At 32.2% G+C, this 20,328-nt stretch overlaps 2 protein-coding genes, 1 long non-coding RNA gene and 1 pseudogene across 4 annotated transcripts; 1 reads left to right on the forward strand and 3 right to left on the reverse strand.

Moving 5' to 3' along the window:
* Positions 1–665: 665 nt before the first annotated feature.
* LOC104714750 (uncharacterized) lies at positions 666–2,281 on the forward strand. The gene is made up of 4 exons (XM_019233501.2): positions 666–837; positions 932–1,349; positions 1,436–1,501; positions 1,599–2,281. The coding sequence occupies exons 1-4, from the start codon at positions 807–809 to the stop codon at positions 2,107–2,109; spliced, it is 1,026 nt and encodes a 341-aa protein (XP_019089046.1). The 5' UTR covers positions 666–806; the 3' UTR covers positions 2,110–2,281.
* Positions 2,282–5,865: 3,584 nt separating this feature from the next.
* On the reverse strand, positions 5,866–6,259 carry LOC147948112 (uncharacterized). The gene is made up of 2 exons (XR_015573741.1): positions 6,174–6,259; positions 5,866–6,088 (listed from the first exon to the last, which is right to left on the reverse strand). It is a non-coding gene; the product is annotated as an uncharacterized LOC147948112 (long non-coding RNA).
* A 2,484-nt stretch (positions 6,260–8,743) lies between these two features.
* LOC104714761 (cullin-1-like) lies at positions 8,744–13,196 on the reverse strand (annotated as a pseudogene). The gene is made up of 20 exons (XR_015566023.1): positions 12,928–13,196; positions 12,750–12,849; positions 12,482–12,667; positions 12,347–12,394; positions 12,063–12,258; positions 11,908–11,985; positions 11,657–11,747; positions 11,487–11,566; positions 11,357–11,416; positions 11,238–11,267; positions 11,033–11,122; positions 10,800–10,949; positions 10,662–10,717; positions 10,357–10,477; positions 10,112–10,273; positions 10,004–10,022; positions 9,628–9,755; positions 9,323–9,541; positions 9,052–9,219; positions 8,744–8,966 (listed from the first exon to the last, which is right to left on the reverse strand). The product of XR_015566023.1 is annotated as a cullin-1-like (transcript).
* A 2,283-nt stretch (positions 13,197–15,479) lies between these two features.
* Positions 15,480–18,425, reverse strand: LOC104714771 (elongation factor Tu, mitochondrial). The gene is made up of 12 exons (XM_010432229.3): positions 18,153–18,425; positions 17,942–18,017; positions 17,741–17,833; positions 17,568–17,642; positions 17,111–17,215; positions 16,934–17,024; positions 16,638–16,843; positions 16,461–16,544; positions 16,291–16,356; positions 16,141–16,203; positions 15,806–16,046; positions 15,480–15,713 (listed from the first exon to the last, which is right to left on the reverse strand). Exons 1-12 carry the CDS (start codon positions 18,341–18,343, stop codon positions 15,643–15,645), a joined length of 1,362 nt encoding a protein of 453 aa, XP_010430531.2. The 5' UTR covers positions 18,344–18,425; the 3' UTR covers positions 15,480–15,642.
* Between the last annotated feature and the right edge of the window lie 1,903 nt (positions 18,426–20,328).

Genomic DNA, 20,328 nt, shown 5'->3' on the forward strand with positions numbered 1-20,328 from the left:
TAAGTTATTTGTTAAGTGCCTAATTGGAATAAATCTAAGCCTCACAAAAAATCTTAAGAATTCTCAGCTGTCTTCTTCTTTGGTCCCTGCCAAAAATCCAGAAGATTCTTAAATCTCGTTTCTGCGGCGTAGGTGAAGTCTTAGCGATAAGCTTTTTTGTATCTTCATTACATTACTTACCCATACCCCCATCAATGGCTTTCTGACGAAGAAGAGAAGAGAAGAGAAGGACCCAAGTTTCCTTCGAAAGGATTAAACTTTTGTTTCTTTCTCTTCACTTCATCTGCAACCAACCAACAACAACAACAATGATCAAGCTTTGCTTTATGAATTCTCATGGCTACTCAATCCCTGGCCTTGGTCTTCCTCATGAGCTCTGTAACACCGAAATCATCAAGGTAAACTAATTTTCATTCTTCACAAGTCATCATTTGAATTTCGTATTTGATTTGATAAGTTGGTTGCTTCAGTTTATCTGGGTTCGTGTTAATTTGATGTGGGTTCGTGTAAAAATTGTGTCTTTCGTCTACATCTTGGTGGATTTGATGATTTGTATGCTTCAGTTTATCTGGGTTCATGTTAAGTTAGCATCTTTGATTCGCTTTTGGTGTCTGCATCTTCGATGACCCTGGTTTTGATTATGTTATTGTGATTGAATAAAGCAGAATAGCAGGTCTTAGCTTGTGAATCCCGGAGCAAGACAAGAGATCATACCTGGAAGCTCCTTCAAGCTGAATCCAGAACCCTTGGAACCATGGAAACCGGCTTCTTCTTCATTTAGCCAATTCGTGGAGATTGACTCTGCCATGATGAGACCTTTGCTCATGGATGTTCATGGTAAGCTCTATTGCTTCTGATTTATTTCAAGTTGGTGGTTAATGGACTTTACTGTCATCAAATTTACATGAACTTTGTTTTATGGTTGATGCAGAGACGGCACCAGAATCTCTGGTTTTAAGCTTTGGAATCGCTGACAAGTTTGCAAGACAAGAAAAGGTGATGGAGTTTCTTCTGTCTCGGTCAGAGGAGTTTAAAGAAAAAGGATTCGACATGTCTTTGCTTAACGAATTGATGGAGTTAGATGCTATGAGATCCTGTTCTCAGCTACGACCGTATGATACTTCCTCTGTTCTTTACTTGAATCAAGAGTTAGGGAAACCGGTTTTGGATCTTGTTAGGGATATGGTTGATAATCCAGAGTTCTCTGTGCGGTCGAATGGTCACGTTCTGTTCTCTTCGAATAGCAATCCTGAGTTGAATGATCTACTTTCTATTGCTTCCGAGTTCAATTTGTCAAGGAATTCAACAAGATGGAGACAGCTCTCACCGCTCATCCCACACTTTCAGAGGTAAGATCTATCGTACAGACTCTACGTTCATTTGTGTGTGTTTTCATTTCTTGGTGTTACATGCTTTCCCTATTTCTTTTAAGCAGGTTTGAAAGTGAAGTATTAGCACCGGCTAAGCTGAAAGCAGTTACAGTGCTAGCACCTTTGAAGAGGTAACCTAATCTCATCTTTACTTGCTTCTATAACTACTTCACTTTTGTGTTGTTAGTGTTCTCATATTCGTATTCTTTTTGTTTTGGTTCGAACAAGTCCTGAGAAAACTAGGCTCAAGTCACCAAGGAAACACAACACGAAGCGAAATGCTAAAGAGAGGGACCTGTACAAAAGAAACCATCTCCACGCTTACGAGAGCCTTCTGTCATTAATGATAGGCAATGATCATCAGCACAAACACGCAACAGTAGTCTCTTTACAGAAATCATGCGGAGAGCTCTCAGAACTTCTGACTCAGTTTTCAATCAGTGTTGCTGGGACTGGAATCGCTGTGCTCTTCTCTGTCGCATGTAGCCTTGCTTCAAGGCGTGTACCCTTTTGCGCAAACAAGTTTTTCGACACTGGGCTTGGTTTCAGTTTGGTAATACTAGCATGGGCTGTGAATAGACTCAGGGAGGTGATTGTTCGTGCCAACAGGAAAGCAAACAAGCCCTGTTCAAGTTTGAAAGATGACGAAATCATAAACAGTGTGGAGAAAAGCATCAAGGAGGTTTACTTCAGAGCTGCCACGGTAATCGCTGTGTTTGCGCTTAGGTTTGCATGTTGAAAAACTCACGATGAGAGGTTAAAATCTTGATTTACTACTTCCATGGGAAGCTTAAAAGGTCGTTTGTAAATGACTAAAACTTGTGTTAGTACCGAGCTGTAAATGTGAAGATGATATTGTGTTGTAGAACCTAAGATTTAAGTAAGAGGTCACGAGTTTTGAAGAGAATAAATGTTCTGCAAGAATGTGTTTGATAATCTGCCTTGACGGATTCCGATTCAACAATTAAAACTAATCAGGAGAGCTTTTGCATAGGCTCCAGTAGTCATATTCTGAAAGGTTTAAGTGATTCACTAATCAGAAAATCAGAATTCTGATTCAATAAATGACAAATAAAACACATTTAATCATAACTAGGTTTAGCCCCACGCACAAAATCCTCCTTTTCTCGCCATAATGCGTGTGAACCTCGTCTGTGCGAAACCGGCCGAAGGGTAAAGGTAGAGCCTTGGATCAGCGTTTCAATACCGTTAGTTAACAAACACGAGTAGACCCGAGTAAGCAATCATGGCTCCATTGTGGATACAGTAGCGGTCATCCGTTGCAAATATCTTACCGTCACGTTCAGAGCACATACATATATAGTCCTCAATCCTCATCATGTCACCCATAATTATAGCGAGTGCTCGTTACACCGGACACCACCAACTATCAAAACTTGTCACAATGCGCCATTGCTCATTCCGTAATCTCAACCAACGTTCGCAAACAACTTCATAATTGTATCAATGGTGCTTCAAGATCAATGAAAGACTGTTGAAGAAGAGAGAAACTGATGACTTGGAAAGAAAGGTTCCTCACAAATCGGTTTTGATTATTTTTATATCATTTGATTTCACGCATTTATCAGATCGATGAGAATCTATACTATACTATATAAAAGGAGAAGGGGCTCTCTTCTGGCCAGACAGGTCATCCCCTTTCCAAGCCACATCATCCTAAATTCAACTGAAAAATGGACATGTTGCATTTCCATTTTAGACTGCAATATATAAGCTCCTCAAACAAACTATTGGGTACACAGATATATCTCCTTTATTCTTGCATTTTAAGTTGATAATATTCATCTTCTCGCCATTGCAATAAACATTTTGCTTTTTCTTTTTTTGGCTTATCTTATGTAGGACATAGGAGAGACATCGTAATTATCTAGGATACAGAACAGATGAGAAGGCATCGAAAAGAGGTGTTTTCTAAGCAAAAATGGAGAATGAGCAATATTTCTCTACGTCTCAGATTATATAAATTAAGGAATCAGGTAAGACAATCTTATATAATATGAGAAGGTTTTTTTTTTTACTTTGACTTACATTGCGACATTTGGCACTCTCTTTTGGTGACACATGTTCTCATTTATTTTCATTTAGATTTTTTTTTTTTCAATGCATAAGTTTTACAAAATTATGTTAATATTAATTCCAAAAACACTAATTTTGGTACATTTGACATGTTATTTTAAATCTAATTTTCTATATAAGTTCTTTTTACCGAAAATATTATCCATTTAGTATTGCATAATTGATATAAAAAATTCCGCACAATTTTTCTACATTGTATTTGATTTGCTTTTCATTATATAAAGTTACAAAATTATCTGACTATTTTATAATAAAATTTACTATCACATAATTGATACATCTAATTAACATTTAAAACATCAAAAAGTTTTGTAATTTTTATAAACATTAATTTTAACACATCTGTAAATCATAGAACCTTTCCTTTCATTAATTGAGCAGATAATTCAATTAGTCAGCTCCATTAAAATCTTTTTAATTTAAGAAATTAATAAAATATTAATTATGAAATAATATCATGCACTAAACTCTTAGTAACTTAACTCATTTGTTTTAAACAGTATTTTTTTTTTTAATCCATAAGTTTTACAAAATTATGCTAAATATTCATTCCAAAAACACTAATGCTGGTACATTTGACATGTATTTTTAAATCTAATTTTTTATGTAAGTTCTTTTACCGAAAACATCATCCATTTTCTAAAATCAAAACCATTGAAATTAAAGAAAAAAAAAACATAAAAGATCCATTGATGTAAATTGACTGACTTTGAAAATGAAAACTTCTAGAAAAACTAAACAAAATTATGTTTGATGAGTGAGGCTGGTGAGAATGAAATTTTTTCATTTGGTACAACTTGATATTCTATTTGTATTAAATTTAATCAGTACCACAAATTATTTCTATTCATTAACATTTTTAACATTATATACACATCAAAACTGTCTTAACAATTAAATATGCTAATGAATTAATCAGTTCCGTCGTGAAATTTTATCCATTTAATACACATTTTACATTTTACACACTAAGTTTAAAAAAACCAAACAAATGAAATTGAAGAATAAAAACCGTAAAATATCCATTAATGTGAATTGACTGACTTTGAAAATGAAAACTTCTAAAAAAACTAAACAAAATTATGTTTGATGAGAATGAAAATTTATCATTTGGTACAAGTTGATATTCTTTTTTATTGAATTTAATCATGACCAAAAACACTAATGCTGGTACATTTGACATGTATTTTTAAATCTAATTTTTTATGTAAGTTCTTTTACCGAAAACATCATCCATTTTCTAAAATCAAAACCATTGAAATTAAAGAAAAAAAAAACATAAAAGATCCATTGATGTAAATTGACTGACTTTGAAAATGAAAACTTCTAGAAAAACTAAACAAAATTATGTTTGATGAGTGAGGCTGGTGAGAATGAAATTTTTTCATTTGGTACAACTTGATATTCTATTTGTATTAAATTTAATCAGTACCACAAATTATTTCTATTCATTAACATTTTTAACATTATATACACATCAAAACTGTCTTAACAATTAAATATGCTAATGAATTAATCAGTTCCGTCGTGAAATTTTATCCATTTAATACACATTTTACATTTTACACACTAAGTTTAAAAAAACCAAACAAATGAAATTGAAGAATAAAAACCGTAAAATATCCATTAATGTGAATTGACTGACTTTGAAAATGAAAACTTCTAAAAAAACTAAACAAAATTATGTTTGATGAGAATGAAAATTTATCATTTGGTACAAGTTGATATTCTTTTTTATTGAATTTAATCATGACCACAAATTATTTATATTCTGTTACATTTTCAACATTATATACACATTAAAACAGGCTTAACAGTTAAATAGATGATGTTTAACAAGAATGTGCAAACAATTAAAGATGATGGTGTTTAACAAAATTGTGCAAACAATTAAATATGATGAATCCTAATTTTATTATTAATTATATATGAAAAAATTAGTTGTTCTTAGTACTTGGAAATAATTTTTATTGGAATCTTTTCTTTTTAAAATAATTCCAGATTTTAATATATAAACTTATTTACTTATATCAAACAAATTGAAACCCTGAGGCTATTTTTATCAGTGAAATATAGAGGTTCATAAATTATTTCGAGAAAATAGTATTTGATATATATCTAGACAAAATAAAGGTTTGTGCATATTTAAGAAAAAGTATATACATATATCTAAAATATATTATAAATTGTAAAGTGCATTGAGAACTTTTAATTTTCAAGAGTCTTTCTCACCTTTCATAATTTATAATCATGTAAACAAATAACTTAAATTGTTTTCAAAAAATTTATTACCAATTGTATGTACATTTCATATATAATTATATATTCAAAATTAATATTGCATGCATAATCCATGCATCGCATGGACGATTTTCTAGTATATATATATATATGAATGAATCTTAAAACTTCTCAGTTATTAAATAAAAATAGAAGCAAATGGTTTAGAAACTAAACCAAATGAAAATACGTTCTTCAAAAGATATTCTAAGCCAACCACTTCCACAGTTGTTTTTGCCCTAAGCCAAGTACCTTAACGTCTCAGGATTCTCCATGTCCCTCTCCAAATAACCATTTTCTATTAATCTCTCCATACCTTTCTTGATCGCTTTATTATCAGGCTGCAACAAAATCATAAGAATCCACAATTGGTTTCATAACCTCAATCACTACAAGCATCCTCAAATGTGTATGTACTTAATTTACCTTGAAGCTTCGTTTAGTTTCCTCAACGCACTCAGAAATAAGTTGTTGATATCCCAATACTTCCCTGCTCTTCGTTTAGACAATCTTATATAATATGAGAAGGTTTTTTTTTTACTTTGACTTACATTGCGACATTTGGCACTCTCTTTTGGTGACACATGTTCTCATTTATTTTCATTTAGGTTTTTTTTTTTTCAATGCATAAGTTTTACAAAATTATGTTAATATTAATTCCAAAAACACTAATTTTGGTACATTTGACATGTTATTTTAAATCTAATTTTCTATATAAGTTCTTTTTACCGAAAATATTATCCATTTAGTATTGCATAATTGATATAAAAAATTCCGCACAATTTTTCTACATTGTATTTGATTTGCTTTTCATTATATAAAGTTACAAAATTATCTGACTATTTTATAATAAAATTTACTATCACATAATTGATACATCTAATTAACATTTAAAACATCAAAAAGTTTTGTAATTTTTATAAACATTAATTTTAACACATCTGTAAATCATAGAACCTTTCCTTTCATTAATTGAGCAGATAATTCAATTAGTCAGCTCCATTAAAATCTTTTTAATTTAAGAAATTAATAAAATATTAATTATGAAATAATATCATGCACTAAACTCTTAGTAACTTAACTCATTTGTTTTAAACAGTATTTTTTTTTTTTAATCCATAAGTTTTACAAAATTATGCTAAATATTCATTCCAAAAACACTAATGCTGGTACATTTGACATGTATTTTTAAATCTAATTTTTTATGTAAGTTCTTTTACCGAAAACATCATCCATTTTCTAAAATCAAAACCATTGAAATTAAAGAAAAAAAAAACATAAAAGATCCATTGATGTAAATTGACTGACTTTGAAAATGAAAACTTCTAGAAAAACTAAACAAAATTATGTTTGATGAGTGAGGCTGGTGAGAATGAAATTTTTTCATTTGGTACAACTTGATATTCTATTTGTATTAAATTTAATCAGTACCACAAATTATTTCTATTCATTAACATTTTTAACATTATATACACATCAAAACTGTCTTAACAATTAAATATGCTAATGAATTAATCAGTTCCGTCGTGAAATTTTATCCATTTAATACACATTTTACATTTTACACACTAAGTTTAAAAAAACCAAACAAATGAAATTGAAGAATAAAAACCGTAAAATATCCATTAATGTGAATTGACTGACTTTGAAAATGAAAACTTCTAAAAAAACTAAACAAAATTATGTTTGATGAGAATGAAAATTTATCATTTGGTACAAGTTGATATTCTTTTTTATTGAATTTAATCATGACCAAAAACACTAATGCTGGTACATTTGACATGTATTTTTAAATCTAATTTTTTATGTAAGTTCTTTTACCGAAAACATCATCCATTTTCTAAAATCAAAACCATTGAAATTAAAGAAAAAAAAAACATAAAAGATCCATTGATGTAAATTGACTGACTTTGAAAATGAAAACTTCTAGAAAAACTAAACAAAATTATGTTTGATGAGTGAGGCTGGTGAGAATGAAATTTTTTCATTTGGTACAACTTGATATTCTATTTGTATTAAATTTAATCAGTACCACAAATTATTTCTATTCATTAACATTTTTAACATTATATACACATCAAAACTGTCTTAACAATTAAATATGCTAATGAATTAATCAGTTCCGTCGTGAAATTTTATCCATTTAATACACATTTTACATTTTACACACTAAGTTTAAAAAAACCAAACAAATGAAATTGAAGAATAAAAACCGTAAAATATCCATTAATGTGAATTGACTGACTTTGAAAATGAAAACTTCTAAAAAAACTAAACAAAATTATGTTTGATGAGAATGAAAATTTATCATTTGGTACAAGTTGATATTCTTTTTTATTGAATTTAATCATGACCACAAATTATTTATATTCTGTTACATTTTCAACATTATATACACATTAAAACAGGCTTAACAGTTAAATAGATGATGTTTAACAAGAATGTGCAAACAATTAAAGATGATGGTGTTTAACAAAATTGTGCAAACAATTAAATATGATGAATCCTAATTTTATTATTAATTATATATGAAAAAATTAGTTGTTCTTAGTACTTGGAAATAATTTTTATTGGAATCTTTTCTTTTTAAAATAATTCCAGATTTTAATATATAAACTTATTTACTTATATCAAACAAATTGAAACCCTGAGGCTATTTTTATCAGTGAAATATAGAGGTTCATAAATTATTTCGAGAAAATAGTATTTGATATATATCTAGACAAAATAAAGGTTTGTGCATATTTAAGAAAAAGTATATACATATATCTAAAATATATTATAAATTGTAAAGTGCATTGAGAACTTTTAATTTTCAAGAGTCTTTCTCACCTTTCATAATTTATAATCATGTAAACAAATAACTTAAATTGTTTTCAAAAAATTTATTACCAATTGTATGTACATTTCATATATAATTATATATTCAAAATTAATATTGCATGCATAATCCATGCATCGCATGGACGATTTTCTAGTATATATATATATGAATGAATCTTAAAACTTCTCAGTTATTAAATAAAAATAGAAGCAAATGGTTTAGAAACTAAACCAAATGAAAATACGTTCTTCAAAAGATATTCTAAGCCAACCACTTCCACAGTTGTTTTTGCCCTAAGCCAAGTACCTTAACGTCTCAGGATTCTCCATGTCCCTCTCCAAATAACCATTTTCTATTAATCTCTCCATACCTTTCTTGATCGCTTTATTATCAGGCTGCAACAAAATCATAAGAATCCACAATTGGTTTCATAACCTCAATCACTACAAGCATCCTCAAATGTGTATGTACTTAATTTACCTTGAAGCTTCGTTTAGTTTCCTCAACGCACTCAGAAATAAGTTGTTGATATCCCAATACTTCCCTGCTCTTCATGATTCTGACAATGGCAACTTCAATTTCACGGCTTCTGTGTTTCTGGATAAATTCAGCGACTTTCTTCTCATCAACTGGTGGAGGAGGAGGGATCTGTGATGCAAAACACCGAAGTTGATGTTAGTGATTAACAAATATGTAAAAGAAGAGATGTGGATTGACAAGAGATTTGCGTAATAACATTAATGTCACAAACCCTGATTCTGCACATTCTATCGGTGAATTTGGAGTTGAACTCGACGACATCACTGTGGGAGATAGTCTTGGTGCTTGGCTCCTTGAGGAGAATCTTGTACTTATCACATGACAAAGAATGAAGCAACCTTTCTAAATCTCCATGCCTTTGGTCCAGTTGAGTCAAGATTTCGGTGTAACTCAATTTGTCAGTTGCGTTGAAGAGTAGAAGCACAGCAGCCTAAAAAAGATAGAGAATGTGGCATCAGAAGCCAATTAAAGATTTAAATAAAATAATCACCAGCATTTCTGAGAAACAAACGGCACCTGGTAAGTAGACATAATTAACTCGATGGGCTTCTCATCAAACATCCCGTTGATGTGACAAGTTCCTAGTGAATGGATCCAGGTAAGCTTCCTGCGTTCTGTTTTCGTTTGATAAAACCCTTTGAAGACTTTGATACGTGATCATGGTTAGGTAGATTAGCGTATGGTTAGGTAGATTAGCGTATGGTTTAAGTATTTTCCATTTATGCATTAGGGTTTTGATTAAGTTGTATCAAGACCTATATAATGGTATTTATTGATTAATGAGAAACGAAGCCCCAAGAATTAACCTTAATCTCTAAGAGAGAATTAGGGTTAAGAGGGAGCTAAGCTTTCATATCTTCCTTAATTCACAAGCAAATAGTTGGTTCATAACAGACTTCAACACACTTGATCTGAAACAAAGAATAAACGAATTTAGATCTATCTGGAGCAACGTCCTTTTTCATTTCCAAGAAAATAAGAAAAACAATAGAGCATTTACCATTTCACTAGGTAGTTTTATGTGGAGTGATTTTTTAATTGGCCATAAACAAGTCTTAAGAACAGTGACGGTCAAGTCAATCCCTGGGTTTGCAGCAGGGTTTTTGCCTAGATATTCCTCGAAACTGTTTTGGTCTTCTCTTGCCAATGTCAAATCCGTAACCTGTAACCAACAGATTAAATAATATAGAAAGCATAAACAATCAGAGCAAGTACAACTTAGCTAAGAAACACAGGGAAACTAACCATGCCCTCCATCTTAGAAGTAAACTTTCCACCATATTGTTGCTTAAGTTTTGTAAGGATACTTCTCTCGTGATCACTAGTAGCACTGCGATCAGACAAGAGTCTACGGGATAGCATCTTCCTGCAATCAACCATTAATAAAACAGCTTGCAATTCAGTAATCCAACTTTATGTCAATCTAATACTATGTTGTTGGTAGGCATTTCCACAAAAACGTAGTATAAACAAAAAAAATTTGCAAAACAAAGATCAGAAGCCAAAAAGCCGGATTTACAGATCAATCAAGACTGGAATGGGAGATAAACCTGTAGAACTCGGCAAAAATATCCTTGTCACTTATATAAGCGAGCAATTTGACAACCTGTAACAACATAATAAAATTCAGGACCGATTTCAGGGGAGCAGAAAATAGATTAGCAAAAACAGTTTGACACAAGGTATACCTTCTCAAGCGTATCTTCAATAGCTTCATCACTCAGCTTTTCACTTCCCCCCTTCTTGAGAATATTGTGGCAAAATGTTGCAAGTAATTTAGCACTTGAACCTTCAGCGACTGTTTTGTTACAGAAAATCTCAAATGCCTCTCTCAAAGCCTATAATATGTTTCCAAAACCTTGGTTAATTACACAACATAAACTTGAATAAGATAGACAGATACATAGAAACTACATCAGACCTCATCGAAGAGGGTATGGCTCTGGAAACACTCGGTGACATAGACCATGTATTTATCATGAAGTTCAATCACTTTTCTGATGAGAACCTCCTGGATACAGTGAGAAGATAAGTGATAGTAAACAGTTTTATCCCCCTCCAAAAACAAAAAAATGAACGACCAAATTCCCAAATATCTAAACTACTTTATCAGTTTCTAGTTTTACCTGTTTTTGGACGCTAGTAGTATTTGCAGCCTGTGGAATAAAAAAGATCTCAGCACTCACAAGTGAGGCAGACAAAAACAGAAGAGTTATCTGAATGTAACAAGTAAAATAATATGAACCTGATTAGCTGCTGCGTCTTGGACTTGTTTTATAAGGGCATTGCCTTCTGCAGTCATATGCTGTCATGTAGCAAAGTAAAAATGAGAACCAAAATTTATGTCATGAAGAAAATTAACTAGTAATAAAAACCTGCGAGAATATGTCTGAAAAAGCTTCCAGCCGGTCTGGAATTTCATGATAAAGATTGTACAATCTGGAGAGATCATCCACCTGAAAGTATATAGCAATGATCCGTTGAAAAGGGAATTTGAGATAATAATCGGTTAACAATATACTTATAACACACAAAAACTGGCTTTCCTTGTTATTTTTTAGCAATGCAAGACACCCTGAGTGCTCTTCTTCTTGAAGCTCTTTCGGAGCCATAACCAACAATTGATTTAGTAGTACCTGCATCATTCAGAAATAAACAAGCAAGCCAATCACTATCAGTGCTAATTATGAAATACGCTTGTATCCCGTTCAAAGTACTGTCAGAAAATAAACATATATTCTAAGTTAAAAGGCTGAAATTTTCAGCAAACATTGTAGATAACGTATTATAACTAACCTGAACTAGCTTGGGCACAGTGCTAAAATGAAGGTAGTGAATGGCTCTCTCGCTCTCCTTCTTAAGGCACTCCTCAGTCTGCATTATAAAATTACTCACATTAATAAAAACATACTTTCCTGACATCAAATGAAAACACAATCCTGGAGACTTGCCTTTAGCATGTAATTAGGGAAAGAATGTTCCTGGTCTTTGATCCAGCTTCTCGCCTTTTCAGAATAGCAGTACGCTGAAGGAAGAAGCGCTCAAAATCCTGTCTATATCTGTCCATCTTTCCCATCCCAATCTCACATCTAACCCGTCTTTCAGAAGTGCCCTGTCCATCTGTTTGTCCTCGCGTTCTTTACGAATCTGATGATACAAATTGTGTTAGATAGAAACTGAATCTGGTAGAACCAGAGTTATTCAATTAATTGCATCACAGATACCATACACTTACAAGAGTTAGTACAGCTTTTGTAGCCTTTTTCTGTATCTTATCGTAAACCTGAAGCAAAAAATAATTGCAGGGACTGTTATAAAATACTTTGAGGCAATGCAAAACAAAGAGCTGCAGAGATGCATGACAACAAACCCGGTCACGGAAGGATGCCATGCCAACTTCCCTCACCCTTGGAAGGGGTTTCCTTGCAATACAGTGCTGGTCCAAATAGGAGAGGAAACGGTATAACCCGTTAACCTTAACTTTGTGAGTAGACCACTTCAGAACAAGGTCTTTCAGGAGATTTTCACCCTCTTTCTCAATTACAGAGGGCAACACCTAACCAGAGTGAACATGAGTCCTTGAAGAATAAGGCCAAACGCAAAACATTGACAATTGTTGAAAAAATCTAATAACTGACCGTTTTGGTACAATGATCTTTCATTGCTTTGCAGTACCAGTCATACAGCTCCTGTGAGTAATCATTAGGAGGATCTTGGTTGCACATATTGTAGATACTCCTGTAAATCACATAAGAACCACAAGTATTTTGTACAGAAATGTTGTAAAACAATCAATACTATATAAAAAAAACTTACGTGTAGAGACTCAGATGCTGTTCCAAGTGATGTTGTGGTTGAGGATCTCCATCAACAATCTTTTTTAGCTCAGTAAAGATGGACTCCATATTGAGATAATCCTTTTCCCCAAGTGATGTTGTGGTTGAGTCCATCTTTTTTAGCTCAGTAAAGATGGACTCCAGCTTCTTGCCTTTTCAGAATAGTAAAGTTCGGTACGCTGAAGGAAGGAGCGCTCAAAATCCTGTCTGTATCTGTCCATCTTTCCCATCCCAATCTGAACATAGACATCTAACACGTCTTTTATAAGTGCCCTATCGATCTGTTTGTCCAATAGGTTCTCACACCCATCAAGTATCAACACTTGAAGTTGGATTTGGCTAATCAGTTCTCCACTAACAAGATAGCCCACAGCCAGAAAAAAAAAAAAAAAAAAAAAAGCAAAAAAGAATTAGAAACTTCTATTAAGAGGGAACAGCTGAAACTATATAGATGATAAGAAAACTCACTTTAGAAAGCTCCTAGTAAAAGTATATGATCTGGAGAGATTGAGGCATGCAAGATCTTGCATTTCTTGCTGTGTACCAGATCTGTGCACATATGGATATTCCTCTCTAACGTGTTTTAAAAGATATTTTTGCTTGAAGCAAGATGGACATACATTAAAACAAAGTTAAAAAGAATAAATAAATTATTTTAACATAGTTTTCATTAGATATGAATTGTATTTATTGTTGTAATATAATATTTTCTTATTGTAAGTAAGTACACAAAACCTTAAAAGAATAATGAACTTTAAAAAAGATAGCAATTTGTGATGTGTATTAGTATAGTTCTACGTGTTTTATTTTAATGAATGTAGTAATATGAGAAAAAAAATAGAAAAATTAGTTTGTAGGAATGATTTTTTGGTTAATTCATGAAAATTGACATAAATATTACTTATGAAATGACAACATATAGAAAAATAATATTTTGGATATTCTTGGATTTCCAAAAATTTTGTGGATGTGTTAATTGATTTTTTTACTGATTATTTTTCTATTGTTAAATTAAAAATACTAAACAATATACATATCATCTCATATGATGCTCATATTATTTTTTTTATTAAATTTTAACTCTAATCCATGAAGAATTGAATTAAAATACGATTTTACGATGAAATAGATAGTTAAATGTGATTATCAAATTGAATATCTAACAATGAAATTTATTAGTAAAATCATTTAAAAATATTAATAATTTTTATATTTGATTTTATAAATTTCAATACATGTATTTTTGTAATGCATACGTCAAAACATAAATTATATTTTAATAAGAATAAATCTTCATTTTTTTTATGAGAATGTCTCTATATCTTTATATATGTTTTTATTTTAAATAATGTTGATTCATTTTTTGCTAAATATGTTTTGTTAATTTTTATTTTTATTTTCAATTTTAACAATGATATAGATTTGATATGATGTATTAATTGTGTTTGGTATAAAATATTTAGTTCTATGCATTAAGATGTAAAACTTAAAATATGGTTTATTATGATGGTATAGATATTTAAATTGTATTTCCTCTGTCCCATTTTATAAAAGTTTTGGATTAAAGCACAAAGAGTGATAAACAATAAATATTTTGTCATTTATAAAACTTCAACAAATAGAAAAATATATTGCATAATTCAAATAATCATAAATTGTTAAATTAATAAAAAAAAATTGTGTATAAAATTTTGAGAAGTACCAAGTCTTCTCAATATTAATAAAAATTCAATATATTTATTAATTTTGCAAGGACCAAGTCTTGACCCAAAAACACTGTTATTTGATCTACCCGAAATTTCAAAGAAGTGAAAACATTAAAAAAAAAAAAAAAACATCTTATCATTCCTAGAGAAAAAAGGTTGAACAAAGGAGTAGAATGTGCTTTTTGAGTAATTTAGCTGTCACTTTTGATACAACACCAGCTCCAACTGTTCTACCTCCTTCCCTTAGGGCAAATCTTTGACCTGTTTCACAAGATTAAAAAAATAATGTGAAGAAAAATCGGAAAGAACTTGTTATAAGTACCAAAAGAGAGTGTCTGTAAGATTGGGACATTCAAAATCGGAAAGAACTTGTTATAATGTGTTCCACAATTGGGACGACCTCTTATCTTGGATTAGGGGGTCCTCTTGTACCGCGCCATCTGCTCTACGGAAACTTGTGTCGCAGGAAGTCATTTACCAAACTTGGAAGCAAAGGAATAATGTGTTTCGCAACTCTCAGCTGACTCCTCCGGAGACTATATTCAAGATCATCGATCGCCACATCCTTAACTCAATTCACGCAAGAAGGCGTCCAAGAAAATTTAAGGACCTTATGATCCTTTGGATGCGTTGAAGGTGTCTGTTTGTATCATCTGTTACTTCCTTGTCTTTTCTCTTTTTTTCGCCAAGGAACTAAGCTTTAGGTAATCAATATGTAAATCATAAACTCTTTCATTTATATGATAAAAAAAAAAAAAAAGCAAAGCCTTTCTCTATGAGCTTCAGAGATTCCACTACTGTTCCAGTTGCAGCACATGCTTGAGAGTTAAAATAAAGGTTCAATATATTTATTGCAAGAACCAAGTTTTGAGCCAAAAACATTGTTATTTGATCTACCCGAAATCTCAAAGCAGTAAAAAAAAAGAAGCATGATGGATTCCTAGAGAAAAAAGCTTGAACAAAAGAGAAGAATGTGATTTTTGAGTAATTTAGCTCATCACTTTTGATACAACACCAGCTCCAACTGTTCTACCTCCTTCCCTTAAGGCAAATCTTTGACCTGTTTCACAATATTAAAAAAATAATGTGAAGAAAAATCGGAAAGAAGTTGTTATAAGTACCAAAAGAGAGTGTCTCTAAGATTGTTTTTACCTGTTTCGAGTGGGACAGGCATGATTAGCTCGAAAACAGCTGTGACATTGTCACCAGGCATAACCATCTTCACGTTTTCGGGTAACTCTACTTTGCCAGTGATATCAGCAGTCCTCAAGTAAAACTGAGGCCTATAGTTAGAGAAAAAAGCAGTGTGACGTCCTCCTTCGTCCTTTGTGAGCACGTAAATCTCTGCTTCAAACTTCTTATACGTCTTGCATGAACCAGGCTTAGCAATCACCTAATACATAACCGTAGAGGAGTTAACTTCAGTAAAGTTGGTTTTTGGTGTTATTATTCAATCATCCAGTAGTCATAAGGATGCCTAAGCTTACCATTCCACGCTGAATGTCTTCTCTCTTCAGCCCACGCAACAGAAGTCCTACATTATCACCAGCCTAGCAAAATAGAAGCCATGGGTTGGGTTTAATCAGTCTCTCACATGACCAGAACTTGTCTTTGTAATCTCTCGATATTGGCTTTACCTGTCCATTATCCAAAATCTTCTTGAACATCTCAACCCCAGTTACAGTCGATTTCATTGGAGGTCCCTAAAAATCAAATCCGCAGATTATGGTTTAGAAAATGCTTAATAATAATAGCCCTCAGTAATCACCATGTTGGCAGTACAAACACAATTTTTATGCACACTTACATCTTTTAAACCCAATATCTCAACTTCTTCTCCCACTTTAATGACTCCCTGTTCAATACGACCGGTTGCCACTGTTCCACGTCCCTTTAAGAAAAAGGAAAAGTATTATAACTGATTCTCCAAATAATACAAATATTGACTTAACAAAAATAACAACAAAGATGTAGAGTAGTATACTTGAATTGAGAAAACATCTTCAATTGGCATCAAGAAAGCTTTGTCAAGCACACGAACAGGGTCAGGTATGTATTCATCAACAGCATCCATTAGCTTTAATATAGCTTGCCTTCCAATTTCATCGTTGGTGCCCTGCAATGCAGACAGAGCAGATCCCCGGATGATGGGAATATCATCCCCAGGAAACTTGTAGAAGCTGAGAAGTTCTGGATGGAGACAAGAGCTGATGTCAGAAAGCTTGTACATATTTCATATGCTGAAAGAAAGAATTTTTGTGACATTAAAAATGTACAAACCACGTAGTTCCATCTCGACAAGCTCCAATAGCTCAGGGTCATCCACCACATCAACTTTGTTCAAGAAGCACACAAGTGATGGAACGCCAACCTGTGGTACATCACATAGTTCAAATTGTAGCAGATAACCTTACTCAACTAAGTAGCTTCAAGTGTTCATATTGTCATAATACGAACCTGGCGTGCAAGTAGAATATGTTCCTTTGTCTGTGGCATGGGTCCATCTGGACCTGAAACCACAAGAATTCCACCATCCATTTGTGCAGCTCCAGTAATCATATTCTGAAAGTTAGTGACTCCAGCAGTGAGGCTCAACGGTTTATCAAAGTATTTCTAAGGAAATCCGTATACTGATGCATGTTACTCCATGCATATGTACTAGAGTATATACTAGAGTATGATGCATTTCTAGAGAATAATCCTTCTAGTAATAATAGTTCAAAACCGTGATCAAATAAGTAATGTCTGATCAACATGCAAATGTGTAATGCAATTGGGGTCAGAGTCATGCAAATGTGTAACTAAGTAATGTCTGCAGCGTTAAGATGTAATATACCAAGGAGCATACTACTATACTGTTAGCAACACCTATACGGCTATACCATATCAAATAAAAAGAATGTTGGCATCTTACTTTAACATAATCAGCGTGCCCAGGGCAATCAACATGAGCATAGTGACGCTTGGCAGTCTCATACTCCACATGAGCCTACAAGAGAAGAACACGGTAAAGTAAAAAGACTAGTAAAAAAAATATTGACTTGGAAACCTACTAAGTAGGTATGATACGAAGAAGATAACACAAACCGTGGCAATAGTAATTCCTCTCTTTTTCTCTTCAGGAGCTTTATCGATTTCATCAAAGGCAATAGCTTTAGCTTTGCCCTCCTCAGCAAGAACCTAAACATAAGTAGGATCACAAAAAAAATATCAACTTTAAAAAACAGGTTCTTTAACAACAATTTTGGAAGTTTCATGTGACCAAAAATACAAAAAAAAAGGAAGCACCTTTGTGATAGCAGCAGTGAGAGTGGTCTTCCCATGATCAACATGCCCAATTGTTCCAACATTTACATGAGGTTTACTGCCACAAAGAGCAACAACATACTATTAAGGTAAGCATAGAATCAGAAATCAGTCACATTCACCAAACAAATTTTTCAATTTTCCGATCTGAAGAGCGATAGATTAAAGAAAGGGGAAGAAAAAAAAAACTAACTTTCGAGTAAAAGTGGCCATGGATCTCCAGAAGGAGGTACCGAAGCTAGTAGAGGAAGAGAGATCATCACCACCGATTGAATGAGAGATCGAGTAAGAGGAAGAAATGGAAGCACCGCAACGAGAGTAGATCTGGGAAGTGAAAGGAACAAGGCGCTTCGAGTTAGGGTTTCGAAGAACAACGGACGCCATTTTGACTTGCACAAGAGAGAGAGAGAGAGAGAGATGGCGAAAATGAGATTTGGGGTTTTAGTCGCCTGAGCTGAATCAGTAAGGGTTTCTGTTGTAAACCTCGACCCTCATTTTTTAACCCGACCCGACCCGGAGTAAGCCCATTTAGTATTTTGCTATTATTGGGCCTTAGTTCAGTAAAGCCCACCTTCTTCATCAAATTGCTTCATAAGTGTTTTTAAGAGTAAATATAATGGGATCCAAACTACAATTAATAATATACAAATAATCTAGATGGTATTTTAACTGACCATAGATCTATAATCTAACTTTTTTTACTAAAATATACAAATTTTGTCAATGACATGTATCATGCATATATGAGTACGAGTGGTGACACAATGGCGGCACTATTATGAACAGTTATATTATAAGTTATGGTTCTTTTTATATATATGCTCATCTAATTTTTTTAGAAGATTATTTTCTCTAGTTAAATTTAAAATAAACTAGTGTAACATCAAGATCTGATTAGCTCAATCAATTTTAAATTAATGCTTTGATTGTTTGGTAATACTGGCTCTAATACCGAAGACAACTACATTTTGAAGAAAATATGTATTGAAATTATGATTCTGAAAATTTTTATATCAAAAAGTGTAGAACTCCCTAAGAGATTCTACTTTTTATTAAGTAATATAGAGTGTACAAGTTGTCTACAACTATATAGATTGAAAGAGGTCCAAAATATGATTAACTTGCGTTGTCTTGATAGACATTTATGTCGGGAGAGAAGTTATAAATCTTTGTCAAAACCATCTAAAATGTCACAGATATATTAATGTGTGTTACACAATTTCTTTGTAATTTAATTGATGTCTCTCTTATAGTCTTATGCTTTCGGAAGTAACGGTTCCCACTGATCCACGTCGTTGCATGATAGTGGTTCCTATAATCACATGCGTTGCCGTGGACCGTCTTGCTTTATTTCTTGATATATATATAGTCTATATCAATCCTATTATTTTCTTGACAATATTTATTTATTTATTTTTAATATTTCAGCCAAGAGTAACACAAGATGCCATTAACGATGATGAAGCCTTTTTACATGAAAGTTTTGAAGATCACGATTCTCCACCGGCTTATCAAAATATCATCAGCAAAGCATGAAAGCTTTTACGTCTCGAGAATAAAGTTTTGCTCTGAAACTCAAGTTCTGAAACCAAAAGTTTGATCATTTGACTAACAAAATATGAATTCACTTAAAACTCATATAATTTAGATTAGTAAATTTATGAACATATAACCCGTGATTTTAAATATATGAAATGTAATTAATAAAATCATACTATATAAAATTCCGGTGCATTAGTCACTCACAAATCTGTTTCATAGATACATAATAACTTTTTATAATGATCTATGTCAATTTCTTGTAAAAATTTTTTAACGGAAAATGCTTGTTTTAGCAATGTTAGTATTGAAAAACTTACTTGACCAAAATGAATTGTATATACTGTATTGAATACAACTTCAACGATTTTAGTTTACCATTCCGTGACTCAACTAAAATATTAAGAGCACTAAATATTGATGTGACCAACTGACCAACAAAAAATATTAGGCAATCGAGATAAACATTCTATGATTTTTGGGCTTTTTTGTTTGATGTTTTAAATACATGAAAACTTAACCTTCGAAAGCACGAAACAAATTATGATCACTAAAAATTGTTAAAAAAAAAAAAAACATGACTATAAATAGTAAGTTTTTTGACAAAAATACTATAAATAGTAAGTTTTTTGACAAAAATACTATAAATAGTAAGTTGAGGATAAACGATTAATGTATAGTATTTGATTTGATATGTGTATGTGAGATGTTTTCTCTAACTATGTTTATGAACATACATAGTACAGAATTTGAGTGTTAACCCGTCACAGGGTATATAGAAGTTCGAGATTATTACAACTTACAAGTACCATCAATGGACTAAAACTATA

The sequence above is a fragment of the Camelina sativa genome, chromosome 2 (genome assembly GCF_030686135.1).
Source record: "Camelina sativa cultivar CO46 ecotype springtype chromosome 2, ASM3068613v1".
Taxonomy (NCBI): Eukaryota; Viridiplantae; Streptophyta; class Magnoliopsida; order Brassicales; family Brassicaceae; genus Camelina; species Camelina sativa.

Excerpts from the sequence above, each read along its gene's own strand:
- LOC104714750 (XM_019233501.2), top strand. The coding sequence starts at position 807 with ATGATGAGACCTTTGCTCATGGATGTTCATG. Across the intron at positions 1,350-1,435 it reads CTCATCCCACACTTTCAGAG|GTTTGAAAGTGAAGTATTAG; the intron begins GTAAGATCTATC and ends TCTTTTAAGCAG. Across the intron at positions 1,502-1,598 it reads GTGCTAGCACCTTTGAAGAG|TCCTGAGAAAACTAGGCTCA; the intron begins GTAACCTAATCT and ends GGTTCGAACAAG.
- LOC104714771 (XM_010432229.3), bottom strand. The coding sequence starts at position 18,343 with ATGGCGTCCGTTGTTCTTCGAAACCCTAACTCGAAGCGCCTTGTTCCT. Across the intron at positions 18,018-18,152 it reads ATGGCCACTTTTACTCGAAA|TAAACCTCATGTAAATGTTG; the intron begins GTTAGTTTTTTT and ends TCTTTGTGGCAG. Across the intron at positions 17,025-17,110 it reads ATATTCTACTTGCACGCCAG|GTTGGCGTTCCATCACTTGT; the intron begins GTTCGTATTATG and ends GATGTACCACAG.